At 36.0% G+C, this 15,130-nt stretch overlaps 2 protein-coding genes across 4 annotated transcripts; one reads left to right on the top strand and one right to left on the bottom strand.

Annotated features, from left to right (window-relative positions):
* Positions 1–314: 314 nt before the first annotated feature.
* On the top strand, positions 315–3,175 carry LOC132184155 (uncharacterized). Its single transcript, XM_059597668.1, has 5 exons — positions 315–472; positions 582–631; positions 1,517–1,643; positions 2,226–2,330; positions 2,416–3,175. Exons 1-5 carry the CDS (start codon positions 343–345, stop codon positions 3,039–3,041), a joined length of 1,038 nt encoding a protein of 345 aa, XP_059453651.1. The 5' UTR covers positions 315–342; the 3' UTR covers positions 3,042–3,175.
* A 1,720-nt stretch (positions 3,176–4,895) lies between these two features.
* Positions 4,896–10,252, bottom strand: LOC132185882 (uncharacterized). Of its 3 annotated transcripts, none has more exons than XM_059599685.1 (11): positions 10,096–10,252; positions 9,926–10,018; positions 9,663–9,727; positions 8,279–8,333; positions 7,542–7,689; positions 7,365–7,433; positions 7,188–7,283; positions 6,698–6,882; positions 6,515–6,603; positions 5,208–5,307; positions 4,896–5,112 (listed from the first exon to the last, which is right to left on the bottom strand). In XM_059599685.1, exons 1-11 carry the CDS (start codon positions 10,144–10,146, stop codon positions 5,068–5,070), a joined length of 996 nt encoding a protein of 331 aa, XP_059455668.1. In that variant the 5' UTR covers positions 10,147–10,252; the 3' UTR covers positions 4,896–5,067. The 3 variants fall into 3 exon arrangements, with proteins under 3 accessions (XP_059455668.1, XP_059455669.1, XP_059455667.1); XM_059599686.1 differs by having other exon boundaries at positions 7,365–7,449; positions 7,600–7,689; XM_059599684.1 differs by lacking the exons at positions 9,663–9,727; positions 9,926–10,018; positions 10,096–10,252 and having other exon boundaries at positions 8,290–9,639.
* Between the last annotated feature and the right edge of the window lie 4,878 nt (positions 10,253–15,130).

The following is a 15,130-nucleotide window of genomic DNA, read 5'->3' as shown; positions in this document are numbered from 1 at the left end:
AGAGCCATGACACGACGTGCTTAGCACGCTGTGAAGGAAAACATTTTTTTAAATATTTTAATGCAAAAAAAAAAAAATTTGAGCATGCCGCGTGCTGTTTTCATTCACCCTATCGTATAGTAGGGATACACGAGCGTGATGAGCGATGATGGCGCGATGCACGCCCGTGTTTTTTATTATTTTTTAATATATATATTTTTTAATTATAATATTAAAATATATTATTTTAATATTAAAAAATAATAAAAAACACGGGCGTGCATGACGCCCGTGTTCTCTCTATCATAACTCATCATCATCGTATAGTATTATACAAAACTCTCTCAAACTGGGAGTTCTCCAATGAGAGAGAATCCAATGGCAGATCAGAACCTGAAGCCGGAGCTCTTCGAACTCAACAATGGAACCATGCGTGTCCTCATCACCAACCTCGGCTGCACCATCACTTCCTTGTCTGTGCCTGGCAAAGATGGTATTATATGCGCTTTGCATCTCTGTCTCTTTTACGATAAACAAGGATTTTTTTCTTTTCCTGGGCTTGTGGGAATGTTACTGATGTTTTGATTCTCTGGGTCTTGAAGGGAAATTGGCTGATGTTGTTCTTGGATTCGACTCTGTCGAACCATATCTGGTAAAATTCTGCAAACCCATTTGATTTTGAGTCACTTGATGGTGATCTCATGATGATGAATTTGGTTCTGGGGTGTATTGATTTCTGCAGGGTTGGATTTATTTTTTATTTTTATTTATTTTGGTGGAAGCAAGAGAATTTGTTTTGTAAAGGATTGCAATTTGATGATGATGCTGATGATTTAAGTTCTGTTCATTTTATGGTGTTGTGGTTATTGGATATTTGAAGGAAAGGGATTTATCTGAGAAAGTCTTACAATTTGATGATAATGTGATTTCTATCCACTTTTTTCTGCAATGTCATTCAATTTTGGTTCAATGGTTCAATTTATCATTCATGATGATGTTAGAATATTAATTTAATGATTCAGAGCCATATGAGACTCTACAATTCACCCGACATTTCAAATATTTTATATGTTGAGCCTCACTTGTTAAGGGGGAGTTTGAACCCACATGTGATGGAGAGTATTAGAATATTAATTAAATAATTAAATTTGTGAATTTCTTAAGCTTTTAGGATAAGTGATGATTTAACACATAAAAATGTGAGTTTGGCCATAGCAATACCCGTTAGACCATTTGTTTGGTTTTACTGTTTTAAGGATCGGGCTTACATGCTGTGATTAAACTACAACATGTATGATGTAGTTTAATCAACAATTAAGATTGAATCTTAAAGTTGATTTACTTTTAAAAGCTTTTAATATGAGAGAAAAAATAAAGAGAGATTTTGAAAAATTTAATCTTGACTGTTGATTAAACTACAGCATACATGCTGTTATTTTAATAACAGCATGTAAGCCGGGTCCTTGTTTTAATATTCTCAATTGACAAGCATTGATGTGTTCTCATAGTTTTGTGTTGTTAATGAATTCATAATCAGAAAGGTGCTGCCCCCTATTTTGGCTGCATTGTGGGTAGGGTTGCTAACAGAATCAAAGATGGAAGGTTTACACTCAATGGGATTGAATACACTTTGCCCATCAACAAGGCCCCAAACAGTCTCCATGGTATGACAATTGTCAAACTCTTCATCCTTTGAGCTTTTTGTATCAATCTTTTCTGGGCAGTATGGTATGAAAAGTCATTTATTTGTCCCCAAGAGGTAGCTCAATCGGTTGAGATCACGCTTAATGAAGCGGAAGTCACTAATTCGAATTCCCCTCCCCCCTCTTGTGCGGACATGTCAATCAAAAAAAAAAAAAATGAAAGTCATCTATTTAATTCCTTGTGGAAGTAGCCAAAATTGCTGCTAATTTGTTGTTTGAATGTCGAAAGTGCTACAAAAAACAAACTTTTGGTTTCCCCAAGCCTTAATTCTTCTGTGTGTTCGCTTGACATAAACTTTAATATCTCCATCCCGAGTGCTGGTGCTTGTCAAAAACTGATCATTTGAGATGTTAAATGTTTAAAGCTCCTTCTGCATTACCTTTTCATTGACCTTTTAGGGTGTGGTTGGTACTTGTACTTTATGATCTGTGATTATCCTTGGTTGTTTGGCTTGAATCATCGACAGTAAATTTTCACTATTTCCATTAGGATGAGTAATATTGATCTCTTTTTTCTTCATCTTTGTTTCCCCCTTTCCTTAGGTGGGCACAATGGATTTGATAAGAAGTTGTGGGAGGTAGCCGAATATAAAAAGGGAGAGAACCCATCGATCACTTTTAAATATCACTCTTGTGATGGGGAGGAAGGTATATATAACTCTCTCTCTCTCTCTCTCTCTCTCTCTCTCTCTCTGTTGTTTTCTTCTTCTATCTTATTTGCTTTTGGCACTAGGTTACCCGGGCGATGTCTCTGTGACTGCAACGTACATGCTTACTTCGAGCACAACAATGAGGCTTGACATGGAAGCTGTGGCAGAGAACAAGGCAACTCCAATCAGCTTAGCTCAACACACGTACTGGAACTTAGCCGGCCACAACTCTGGGAACATACTTGACCATACAATTCAGATTTGGGCGAACCATGTTACTCCCGTGGATGAGAACACAATCCCGACTGGCGAAATCGTGCCAGTTAAAGACACTCCCTTCGATTTCACTACAGAGAAGAGGGTAGGCGAGTCGATCCACGAGGTTGGTTTAGGGTACGACCACAACTTTGTGCTAGACTGTGGGGAAGAGAAATCTGCAGGGTTGAAACATGCTGCAAAGGTGAAGGATCCATCAAGCTCTAGGGTGCTTAACCTGTGGACCAATGCAGCCGGGATGCAGTTTTATACAGGGAATTATGTGAAAGGGGTTGTCGGTAAAGGAGATGCTGTTTATGAAAAGCATGGCGGGCTATGTCTAGAGACACAGGGATTCCCAAATGCCATAAACCAACCCAACTTCCCGTCTGTTGTTGTTCAACCTGGTGAGAAGCACAAACACACAATGTTGTTTGAGTTTTCAGTTGAGTGAAGTGATTGTCTTGGTAGTCTTTTGTGGTGTGGATGTCAGAATAAGGTTGGGGTTTTGGTTTGATTGCTACCAATTAGTGTTGGAACCTGAATCATGGCCTATAATTTAATAATATGATGAGATGCTTCTTATTATCTAGGGATTCATGGTAAATTCTATTTATATAGATTTCAGACGCCATTATGAGTGTAATTAAGTGTTTAGAACAAAGTTTTTCTTCAAATTAGAGTAGAGAAAATTTTTTTAACCTAGTTTATTAAATTGACCTTTGTCAATAGAGTATGTGATTTTTATATACATTTTTAAATTTTCAAAGGCATTTTCAATAGAGCATGAATCACAAGGATACGTATAAGTTTAATAGATTAAGTTAGAAGAATTTTCTCCAACTTCAATTTAGAGGAAGACTTTATATATTTATATTTTGAAACACCCTTCTTTTATTTCAACGCTTGGCCTAGTGAGGGGTGCTAATAGTTTGAGTCTGCATAATGCTAACATAACAACCTCAACTAATAATCCTCCTTTCTGGGCTGAATACTTCATGTGGATCTTTTGGACCAAGAGAACATTGAACCTGTTTGACAAACGCCATTAGTAGCCCGGTACTATTCCACAAAAAATTTAACTTTTTAGCATTCTTGCTTTTGATATCACATCAATTACTAATAGGTAACTCAATCGGCTGGAAACCATAAATTGACATGGCTCGATGCAAAGGCCTTTGCCAAACAGGCCTATTAGTTTAGACATGGGCAGGCCCTAATAAAATTCACATTATGCCTCGCATAAATTTTGACTTTTACAGCTTACTGCCAAAATGAGAGGTTCGATGTTAGGTCTCTTAATGCTCTGAGCAACACTAAAATATTCACTTTCTTAAAAGAAAAAAAAGTTATCATATTCTAATAATACAGACATTTTGTATAATATAAATTCAAAAAGCATTAGAAACTGATGAGTACTTCAAGTCTTCATGCATTGCTCACCCATGAGTAGTTCACGTAAATTTTGTGTTAATAATTAGCTAGTACTTTCTAGATCGCATGCATTATTCAACAAATTGATTTTCCAACTTGTCTATAAATAAGTAATTTCTTATTCATTTTAAACCAACTCCCTTCTTCCTCTTCTCCGGTCCGTTAGGGGCCCCAATCAAGGATAAGGTTTGTTTTCTTTTAGTTATGTTGATTTTCTATAATTTATTTTTCTAATTTACTCATTTACCCAATCAAGGATAAGGTTTGTTTTCTTTTAGTTATGTTGATTTTCTATAATTTACTTTTCTAATTTACTCATTTATTTTGTTTGTATTTTTTGAACTTTTAGTGTAAATCTTGTCAACAACAAAAATGGAGAATAATCCCGACTAAGATTAAAAATGTGTTTACCAATAGACATGCTAAGACGTTTTTGCTGGTTTGGAGGAAGTTTTCAACCTTATGGAGAACAAAATGGATCGGATATCCGAATTGACAGACCTATTCTAGACCACATTTTATCATTAATTCCCATGAATCAAATACTTCAACTTATACATTGGAGAAAGAAAAGATAAAACTAAACTACCATACTTAGAGCTATTACAATCGAATGTCTTTCTTATCTTCTTTAGAATTAGAGTCATTATCTTCTAAGTGTGATTTAGTAACCAGATATGAATGTGCTTCAACATAAATTATCTCGTGTGTCAATCAACAATTGATTATAACGTTGATCCATGTAAAAATGGCATTTGATTTTTCCTCTCCAAATAAATAGTTCCACTCCCTCAAATGTCATAATAATTATATATATATATATATATATATATATATATATATATAATTGATGAATTACCATAAAAATAAATAAAAATAAAAATAAAAAATTCTATTTACATGGTTACAAACAAAAAGGGGTAAGGAACAGTTCCTAACAATAGTTGCACAAACATTCGTAGGGAATGTAGTGTGAAATCTACAAGGTAGCTTCATACACAAGTCACCTTGGTCTTGATGGAACTGTTGTCTCGGTACAAATCATCCTATCTTGTTCGGACTAGTTCAAGTGGCAAAGTCTCCAATGCCATCTGATACATGAAAAGACAATTTTAGATACAACAGATTGGTGACAATATCCACAACACAAATGCAATGTTTTTTAATAACCAGAAGAGATGCTTACCCAGATACTAGGGGTTGTAGGATCAGATTTTGAATGTATTTTGGATAGTTCCGAATGAAAGCTTACGACTATGGAAACTTTGAATTCAATTGAAAATGGACTGCAGATATAATTTAAAAGGAGTTAATGCAAGCAAATAGTTTCAGCTGTGTTGTCCATACAGATCACTCTAGCAGTATAAGAACGAAAGATCGTCAACAAAAGAAATCTATCAAGAATACCAATGAACATGGTCAAATGTGAAATTTTAAGATTAACAAGAAATTCGTATCATTAAAGATGCATAAGAGTTCAAAGGCTCACTTGCACGGAAATCACAAATGTCGTGCTTATATTAGAAATGTTTGAAATTGAGTAAGACTATATACTTTACTCTCATCACACAGGATTGATGTGATGGTGTTCATCAGCTCTAGTATCCATCCTTGTTAAACAAAACAAAAAAAAAATATTCTAAAGCTGATGGACACTACCACATCAGCTCAGTGGAATGGGATGTGGTATATAGCATTTCTCTTTGAAATTCACATTCAAAAAGACCAATTGTAACCGGGCAAAGGCAGACCAAATCTAGTCGAATAGCTAGCTATATCTCCCTAGGTTTTTCATCTCCACGCTGCTTTCTCTTCACCTAAAAGTCCAGCCTCAAATTTGAAATATGACAAAATCAAATATGGCTAGTTATCTTTAGTCTACCATGGGTCGCATACAACTCATCCCAGATTTTTCAAATAATCAAATTATTTAACTCTAACACTATCTTTAGTTTGTCACTCCATCATATTAGTCAATCACCAACACCATTGCATCAAATGCCTTTATTCAAACATTGATTGTCATGCTGTTGGAAGATCTGGAAAACAACTAAACACTAACCCTTGAGTTAAGTAGATCTTAATAATTAATATATAGCACTCATTGTAACAATAAGATATTAAACCAATAAGGCCAAAACACCTACCATGGACACTTGACCCTGGACCAGAAAGGTTTTCGATTAGTGTCACACGTATTTTACAAGGCCAAAAGCCTCAGTCTTGAGCTGTATCACATTGGGCTCAATTGCCATTTATGCATGGAATAGAGAGTTACACGAAGGAAAAATATTTCTTCAAGAAACAAAATCTAAGATAATACATGCTCTCTTTGAGATAAATTAGGTGAAATAAAGTTTTCGTTGAGTTCAACAGAGTTGAGTTAGTAACCACGCTTAAAAGTGCAATACTGTTGGCTTTTACTAGTACATATTCTTACAGAAAAATCATTAAACAAGATTAAAAATTGATTATGAGTAATTAGCAACTCACCCAGCTAAGATCGTTGGACAACTCAAAAGACGTGGAAGTATAACATAGATGGGCAAAGTCATATTGCGACAGACATCTCCATCTGCAATCTAATAAATGAAAAGGAATTAAATAGTATATTACATGCAAAGTTAATTGGGTTATAACTTAAAATGTGTTAACTAGAAATGGAATGTTGCATGCCTGGGTAGTCTGAATCAGAGAGGTTTCAGTAACAATTTTCTCCCCAAGAAGAACTGACTCTATGCGGAGCAGATGAATGTCAATGGAGCAAATGGGAACTGCAGATGCTTCCACAGTTAGTTCACCAGTGATGGGATCTGATAAAGAACATTGAGAGGACATCTTTCCTGCCACCCGGAATCCACCTATTCAGCAATATCTCTCATCAGAGGTATTCTTATCAAAATCTCACTCATGATCCCACCTCTGATGAGAGAGATTCTTGTCAAAATATCTCTCGTCAGAGGTGAGATCATGGGATTAACAGACAATATATTCTTTAAGGAGTTAAAAGGACATGACTTAGATAAGATATCTCTATAGAACACAGCTAGAGTTTCAAATGACGTAGCCTTTTACATGCATAAGAAGCAAAAAAGAATTCCAACATGCCAAACTTCAGTTAAAAAATTAAAAAATAAAGACATTGCAGAGGGTGGTGATAGGACACCTGATTTTAATTCATGCAGCAAAGGATGCCTCTGTGTATCTTGAGTAATATAAAAGATAACCATCTCAGGAGAAACCGGTCTCTCAAGAAGATCAGCTGAAGCATAATTACAAGAAAAGGAAGCTTTATTTAATTATCTAGAAAATAATACAAAGAAAGAATAGGATCAAATCATACCTTTATCACTTTCAACTATGAACTCCATTGTTGTAGATAATGCTTTATGTAGGTATCCTCTCATTATATCTACAGTTATTAAATACTATCAAAGGATTTATTAATATCCAGCATCAAATAAATGTGGAAAATAAAATAAAATAAGGCATTAGAAGGGAGGAAAATGAGAGCCAATACCAATAGTTCTCTGAACACAAAGGCAAATCAGCAGATTTTTTTCTAAGCAAATAGTCACCTGAATGCTGATATTGGCTCCATGGAAGGTTTCATAAAATCTTTCTAAGTTGTCTTCTCCTGGCTGCCTCAGAATCATGGAAAATAGTATCTGCCACAGTACATGAACAATTATAAATTGCAAAGGATACGCCAGGAACTTGCTGCTAACTGAACACATAATATATAAGAAACTAAAACTGAAGATCAAAAGAAAAAAGTGTTCATCATGACTGTATATCCTTGAAAGAAACTTGGGAAGAAATGGCTAGTGAGTTGAAAATGGGGGGAAAAGATAAAACATGAATTAAAGGGGAATCTGTAAATCCAGACAGGAGAAGAAATGTAAATGTCTTGTTAAATTTATGCTAACAGAATATTTGAGAGAAAAGTAGTCAAATGCCATTTAAGTAAACATAAAGATTAATCTGTAGAAGTAGAAAAAGCGCAGCACATGAGAACGACAACTTCCATTGTGGAATCAGAAAACTTAAAATGAGTATTTGAATCCCTACACCACTGAATACAACAATCACAACTTCCAATCACTTAAAACTGTGCGCTCAAAAAGGTAATTTCAGAAGACTATAAACGTTCCATCGGTCATATTTGCAACATAGTTGGAGTCATTAGGCATCATAACATTGTTTCAAAGTAAAAGCATTTTTAAAATATAATTCTTCTCTCTACAGATATACTACCTCAGTTGTACCTGAACCAATCTTTCCAGAAGGTCTAACCTGTATGCTCTTATTCCTGTTTCCAAGTGAGAAAAACAAGTGATTTGCATAAATCTCCAAATGACACAAAAATTAGGGGTAACTTGACACATTAAAAAAAGAAGTTTATTTTTTAACTGAGCTTGATATACATGATTGCTCACAGTTACAAACAACTTAAGCCTTTAGGATTGATTGTTAATCTTGATTACATATATTTAAAAAAAAAAAAAAAAAAAAAAAAAAAAGGTATTGTTAGTGTGATTGATATACATTGTTGTCCCATTTCTTGAAAGCTTTAGCTTTTGAAACAAATCGTTACTAACATTACTAACAACAATAGAACACATTGTATTGTTTATTTGAACTACAATGAGGGGTGACTGCCACTAAAATTGCTCTTAGAAGCTGCAACATATGAGTCTCTAATGAAAACAAAACTGAATCTACATTTTAAGAATATAAAAAAGGCAAAACGTCCGTCCAGTGTCTTAAGTGTTCTGCAAACGAAAACAACACAAAGGTTTAAATCAGCATCTGTATTTATATTCCCTATTTAAAAGTCCTGGAAGATTGTCTTCTTAGTGAACACAACTAGGAAGGGTCTAGTTTCTTTTGATAATCAGAAAAGTTCTTTAGCCATTTTTATACGTGTCGTTGATGCCATCCACAAGTGCAGTTTACAAATGGTTTACTTTATAATGTACCATGAACCTTAGTTGCAAGAATCCTTCAGTTCGAGCAGTAATTAACTCAATCCACTCAAAAACATGTACACTCGTGCTTCACTTATGGCATGTTCCTGAGCAGAACAAAGGCTAAAACTAGACAAGTTCGCATAATCAAGAAAATTACTGTAGGAAATTCTATTGCAAAATCTGAAGTACAAAATTCTGAGTTATAACAAATGAGCTGTTTAAGGAAGCCAAAAACCCAGCTTGCTAAAGGATGGGGTTCAAGAACTGAAAATCAGCTCAGATATCTTCAAGAAAAAACCACCATCACCAGTCCTCTTGGTTTCCATGTGATCTAGGCGGCCTGGCCATGGTGCATACCAGGCCAGCCAATTTTCTTAATGAAGCAAACAACGTTGAATAAAATTACTTAATTGCTATTTATTTCAAGCTTAAATACCATTACATTGCAGATCATCACAAGCACAATAACTTAGACCAAATACGAGCAGAAAGTGCAATTACACCATATAGAAACCACAATTCACAAAACCTGAATGGCTTGGTATCTGAATTTATGGTTCCACAAAATCAATGACGCAAAGAATTCATAACAAAACTAGGGCACCACAAAAGTGTAATACTCTATATTTCAGCAACGGAAAGGAAAGCAGCAGCAAAAACTAACTTACAAAATGGAGATAGGCTTTACAACACCATAAAAAGACTCAATGACTCCAGCCGATCCTCCACGAACCTTTGAACAAAAGTTGTAGAAAAAACAAACAAACGCACTTCACTATATAGCGTTGAAAAGAAAACAGACAGCGAAACAAACACATAATTAGCTTAGGCTCATTTCAGTTGAGAAATAATGAAAGAAAAAAAAAATTACGAATCTCAAAATTTTAGTTTTATCTTTTCCTTCATTTTCTCAGCAACCAAACACTCAAACCTGCAAACTGACGGATCCGCTGACAGTAAGGCGAATTCCATAGTGAGAAATCGAAGAAGCAGATTTTACAACGATTTTGCCCTCCAGAGTTTCCTGAAATTCCGATGGTCATCTTTTAGAGAACATATACACGTGTAGATATACATGGTGATGGCGAGAGAGATGCTTACAGAAGGGCGATAGATACGATTTGCACGGGAAAGTTTGAGCTCTATTGACATTGAAACGACAGCGCAGGGAGGTGCGGGCAAAGAGGAAGAAGAGCGATGAACACAACTACACAAGTTTACACTACTGACGAGAACGGGTTGTGTGAAGTGGCCAACCACCTCGCCCCTCTTCTCGAGCCGTTAAATACCATTTTGTTACCAATTATTACGATATTTAAAGATTTTCAAAAGTGTTAATTGCGTCATTTTTCTATGAAAAATGCTTCTTCTTTTTTGTAAGTATTAATATTAAATCATGTGGATATTATTCATCGGCCAGATTTTTTTTATTAATTATTTTTTATAAATAAATTTTAAATCATCTTGATACTCATTTCTTGATAAAAGATTTGATATTTTTAACAGTTTTGTTTATATTATATAAATTTTGTTTTCATTATTAAAATTATTAACTACTATTTTGCCACGTGTATATGTGGTCACATCACCGCTTATTGCTTATTATAAAATTGGACCACGTGTACACCACACCATTTAACATGTTAGAATTACTTGTCAAATATTTAACAGATTAATTAAGTATACTAAATTACAATTACACCTTTATATTAAAAAATAAAAAATGTTAGGGGTCAAATTTTTTTTCATATTTGATCTATCTCATCTTACAAACAAGAACTATTAAATTTGTAAACTTATGTAAACCCTACATAAGTTAGTGGTAGACCCTACAAATCTAATAGTTGATCTATTAAATTTGTATGAAAATTGAGTCAAATATGAGAAATTTATTAACCAATAGCATTTCTCTTAAAAAATTATAGGAAAAAAATGTTGACAGCTATCATCTCATAAAGTGGACGATGTGGAGTCTTGGAGGTTGTGGAGGTGCTGCGACTTTCATGAGAGATGGGTCTTAAGGCCTCCACAACCCACTTGCAAGTTGCCTCTAAACCTCCATAAAGGGTGGGTCAAAGGTTGTGCGACCCCTATTGCAAATGTTGTGAAGCTTCACGACCTTCTTTATAAGGGGTAGGTTATGACTCCTCATAGGGGTGTGGCCTCCACAAATGGTCGCGGAGGGCAATGATGCCATTTGTGGTGGGTGGGTTGTGGAGCCTTTATAAACCAGAGGCATGAACTCTGGTAGTTGGTCACGAAGGCTCCATAACTTCTTGTGGAGTTTGTGCCTTCATGATCCCTCACAGGCGCGTCAATGTTAGGTGTCTAATAATAGAGGTATTTTAAGGTTAAAATATCTTAGGACAATATGTTATCTTTATTGATAACATTAGAAGTAGATGTTAGAATTTAAATATTAAAGATAAGTATTATCATTATAGTAGTTTATTCTACTTATTATTTTCACTATGCATTGTAATTGTCTATTTAAAGATATCAAGTTCATTAATAAATTAAGCAGAATTAATCCTAAACCTTGAGTTTGAAAAGGGTTTTAGGTTTCCTCAAAATCCAAAAGGTCTAGGTTCCCTTAGAATCTAAGGTCTATGTTCCCTTAGAACCTAAAATCTATCCTATTAAATGTTTGCAAAAATCATTTGCATAACATTTGGTGTCAAAGTAGCCAGGTTGGTTGTTTTCTATAGCAATCAATGATCCATGGAGGATTCACGTCTTGATCGACTTGAGCAACAATTTTCTAGTCTCATGTTCCAGTGCTGTTATGGAAAACACTACAATACAGGCTAAGTAAGAGAAGAATGAAAGAATGGAAGAGAAGAAATGGAAAGATGAGAAGAAGAGAAGAACCTTTATTGAACCAAAGAGTAACTTCGAGGGTTACTTAACCTCCTTAGCATATTCAAGAATGCCAATCTACTTATTCAAGAATGCCAATCTCCTTATTCAAGAATGAACTGCAATCCAGCTACCCTTTACAATGGAAAACTATCTACTTATAGTTCTTTCTCTAACCACCTTACAACCAACTCAACTGCATTACAACTACTAACAGAATTAACAGAATTAACCAACTGGAAACTAAGCCACATGCGGCTGCTTCTTATAACAACTAAACTAATATGCACATGGTGAATGCAGCTGCCACATAATCATCCTCCAGCATCTCCAGCTACTGCATTGTTATAGTCATCATGCAGCTCATGCTCCTCATGCAGCCTGTGAGGCTGTGACAATACTGCCCTGTTTCAAAACACCTTGCTCACAAGGTGTGGATAGGCCCTTTTCAACACATGGAACTCCTCCCAAGTTGCATCCTCCTGAGATTGGCCTTCCCATCTAATCAAAACTTTAGTGATTGCCCTATTATCTTGAGCCTTAGACCTATGAGCCAGCACCTCCATTGGTTCAGGCTGAATGATTCCATCTTCATTCACTGGAGGTAGAGTAGGGACTGCAATATTGCTGCTCCCTATCTTGGGCTTGAGCTGTGACACATGAAATACAGGGTGTATCCGTGCACTCTTTGGCAAACTCAATTCATAAGCTACCTCCCCCACTTTCCTAATCATTGTGAAATAACCATAAAACCTAGGAGACAATTTGAAAGCCCTCCTAGTAACCAAAGAACCTTGTCTGTAAGGCTGCAATTTGAGATACACCTGTTGTCCAATGGCTAAAGTCCTCTCTGATCTTCTCAAGTCAGCATACTTCCTCATTCTCTGCTAAGCATGTTGAAGATTATGTTGTAGAAGCCCTAGAGTTTCCTCTCTAGACTTTAGAATCTCATCCATAGCTGCCACCTGAGTTGTACCTGGTACATAGGTTAACAATCTAGGAGGTAGCCTGCCATAGACCACTTCAAAGGGTGTGATCTTGATGGACCCTTGCCAACTGGTGTTATACTAGTACTCTGCCAAGGTAGCCAAGAAAACCACTGCTTAGGCCTATCATGAGCAAAACACCTCAAATAGTTCTCCAAACTTTTGTTCACTATCTCGGTTTGTCCATCAGTTTGTGGATGATAACTGGTACTCATCTTGAGTGTACCCTGCATTCGAAACAATTCCTTCCAAAATGCACTGGTAAAAGTAGGATCACGATTAGAGACATTAGATGTAGGCATACCATGCAGCTTGATGATATTACTTACAAAGATTTGAGCAATCTTTGATGCAGTATATGGATGAGCCAAAAAAGTGAAATGAGCATACTTGGACAACCGTTCCACCACTACCAAAACTACAGAATGCCCCTTGGAGAGGCAATCCTTCTACAAAATCCATAATTATATCAGACCAAATCTAAAGTGGAATGGGAAGTGGTTGCAGCAACCCAGCAGGAGAAGTGTTCTCATGTTCATTTTCTGACAAACTTCACACTCTCTAATAAACTGCTTAAGATCCCTCTTCATTCCCTTCCAAAAAAAAAAAAATCTCTTTTAGTCCTCTGCATTGTTCTTTCATAACCAGAATGGCTTGCAATGGGATCCCCATGAACAAAGGACAAAACTTGAGCCTTAATGATTGGATCATTACCTAAGCAAAGTCTATTTTTGTAAAACAGCAATCCCTCCCTATAAGCATACTTAGTGGTATTCAACTGATTAGTCAGCCACTTAGTAGTCAATTCCTTCATAAGTACATCCTCCTTATAATGCATTTTCAACTTATCCACCCAATCTGAGGTAGGTATTGACAAAAGAGCAAGTGAGATCTCTTCTGTCCATCCATCTCTCTTAGATAAGGCATCTGCCACCTTATTTTCCACCCCTTTCTTAAATTCCACTATGCAATCATACCCTAACAATTGGAGTTCCAACTTTCTGCTCTAGTAGAAACTTCAAGCTTTGTTGGTCAATTTTAACAACAAAACTCTGCCCCAACAAATAGGGTCTCCACTTCTGAATAGCAGTCACCAAAGCCAACAATTACTTCTCATAAGTTGACATGAGAAGAGCCCTTCCCTTCAAAGCTTTGCTCAAATAAGCAATAGGCCGACTGTCTTGCATCAAAACTGCTCATATTCCTACCCCCACTTGCATCACATTCAATGACAAAAGGTTGAGCAAAGTTTGGCAATGCTAAAACAGGAGAATGAGTCACAACAGTCTTGAGATCAATGAAAGCACCCTTTGCAGCTTCATCCCAAGAAAATGCATTTTTTTTTTAACATGGATGTCAATGGGGCAGCAATTGAACCATACCCCTTAATGAATTTCCTGTAATATCTTGTCAACCTCATAAAACCCCTCAAAGCCTTGATGTTAGTTGGAAATGGCCAATCCGCCATGACCTGAATCTTTCCTGGATTAGCTTTAACACCCTACTGTGAAACAATGTGCCCCAAATAATCCACCTTATCACATCCAAATCTGCATTTAGATCTCTTAGCAAACAACTTGTTCTGCCTCAGAATATCCAAGGTTAGCTGCAGATGAATTCTATGTGTCTCAACATCTTTACTAAACGCCAAAATGTCATCAAAGAACACTAAAATAAATTTCCTTAAATGAGGCTTGAACAGATGGTTCATCAAACTTTGAAAAGTTGAAGGAGCATTTATTAAACCAAAAGGCATAACCAAAAATTCATAATGCCCTTCATGTGTTCTAAAAGCTGTTTTGGGTATATCTTCTTCCACTACCCTAATCTAGTGACAACCAGATATAAAGTCCAGCTTAGAAAATTTTGTAGACCCCCAAAGTTCATCCAAAAACTCATCTACCACAGGAATAGGAAACATGTCCTTAATTGTCACTTTGTTGAGGGATCTATAATCCATACACATTCGCCAAGTTCCATCAACCTTCTTGACAAGCAACACTAGAGACGAAAAGGGACTGGTGCTGCTTCTGATAACTCCAGATTTCAACAACTGCTTAACTATCTTCTCAATTCTTCTTTTTGAAAAAAATGATACCTGTAGGGTCTCACTCACACTGGCTGAACTTCTTGATGTAAATGAATGGCATGATCATGAGCTCTGTCTGGAGGCAACCCAGTAGGTTCCTTGAATACATCTTCAAATTGCTCAAGGATATCATCAAACAGACTATTTTTATTCATTTCAACCCTCTTCCCCTCTTGATCTTGTTATTCTGCCCGCACTCCAT

Source organism: Corylus avellana, chromosome ca6 (assembly GCF_901000735.1).
Source record: "Corylus avellana chromosome ca6, CavTom2PMs-1.0".
In the NCBI taxonomy this organism is placed as follows: Eukaryota; Viridiplantae; Streptophyta; class Magnoliopsida; order Fagales; family Betulaceae; genus Corylus; species Corylus avellana.
The sequence above is the reverse complement of the archived record's forward strand: the minus strand, read 5'-3'. Positions and strand labels throughout refer to the sequence as shown.

Bases quoted from the DNA above. Each gene is read 5' to 3' on its own strand.
- LOC132184155 (XM_059597668.1), top strand. From the start codon at position 343: ATGAGAGAGAATCCAATGGCAGATCAGAACCTGAAGCCGGAGCTCTTC. The intron at 1,644-2,225 runs GTATGACAATTG...CCCTTTCCTTAG, and splicing joins GGCCCCAAACAGTCTCCATG to GTGGGCACAATGGATTTGAT. The intron at 2,331-2,415 runs GTATATATAACT...TTTTGGCACTAG, and splicing joins CTCTTGTGATGGGGAGGAAG to GTTACCCGGGCGATGTCTCT.
- LOC132185882 (XM_059599685.1), bottom strand. From the start codon at position 10,146: ATGTCAATAGAGCTCAAACTTTCCCGTGCAAATCGTATCTATCGCCCT. The intron at 10,019-10,095 runs GTAAGCATCTCT...TCGGAATTTCAG, and splicing joins ATCGTATCTATCGCCCTTCT to GAAACTCTGGAGGGCAAAAT. The intron at 6,604-6,697 runs GCATGCAACATT...TTCATTTATTAG, and splicing joins CTCTGATTCAGACTACCCAG to ATTGCAGATGGAGATGTCTG.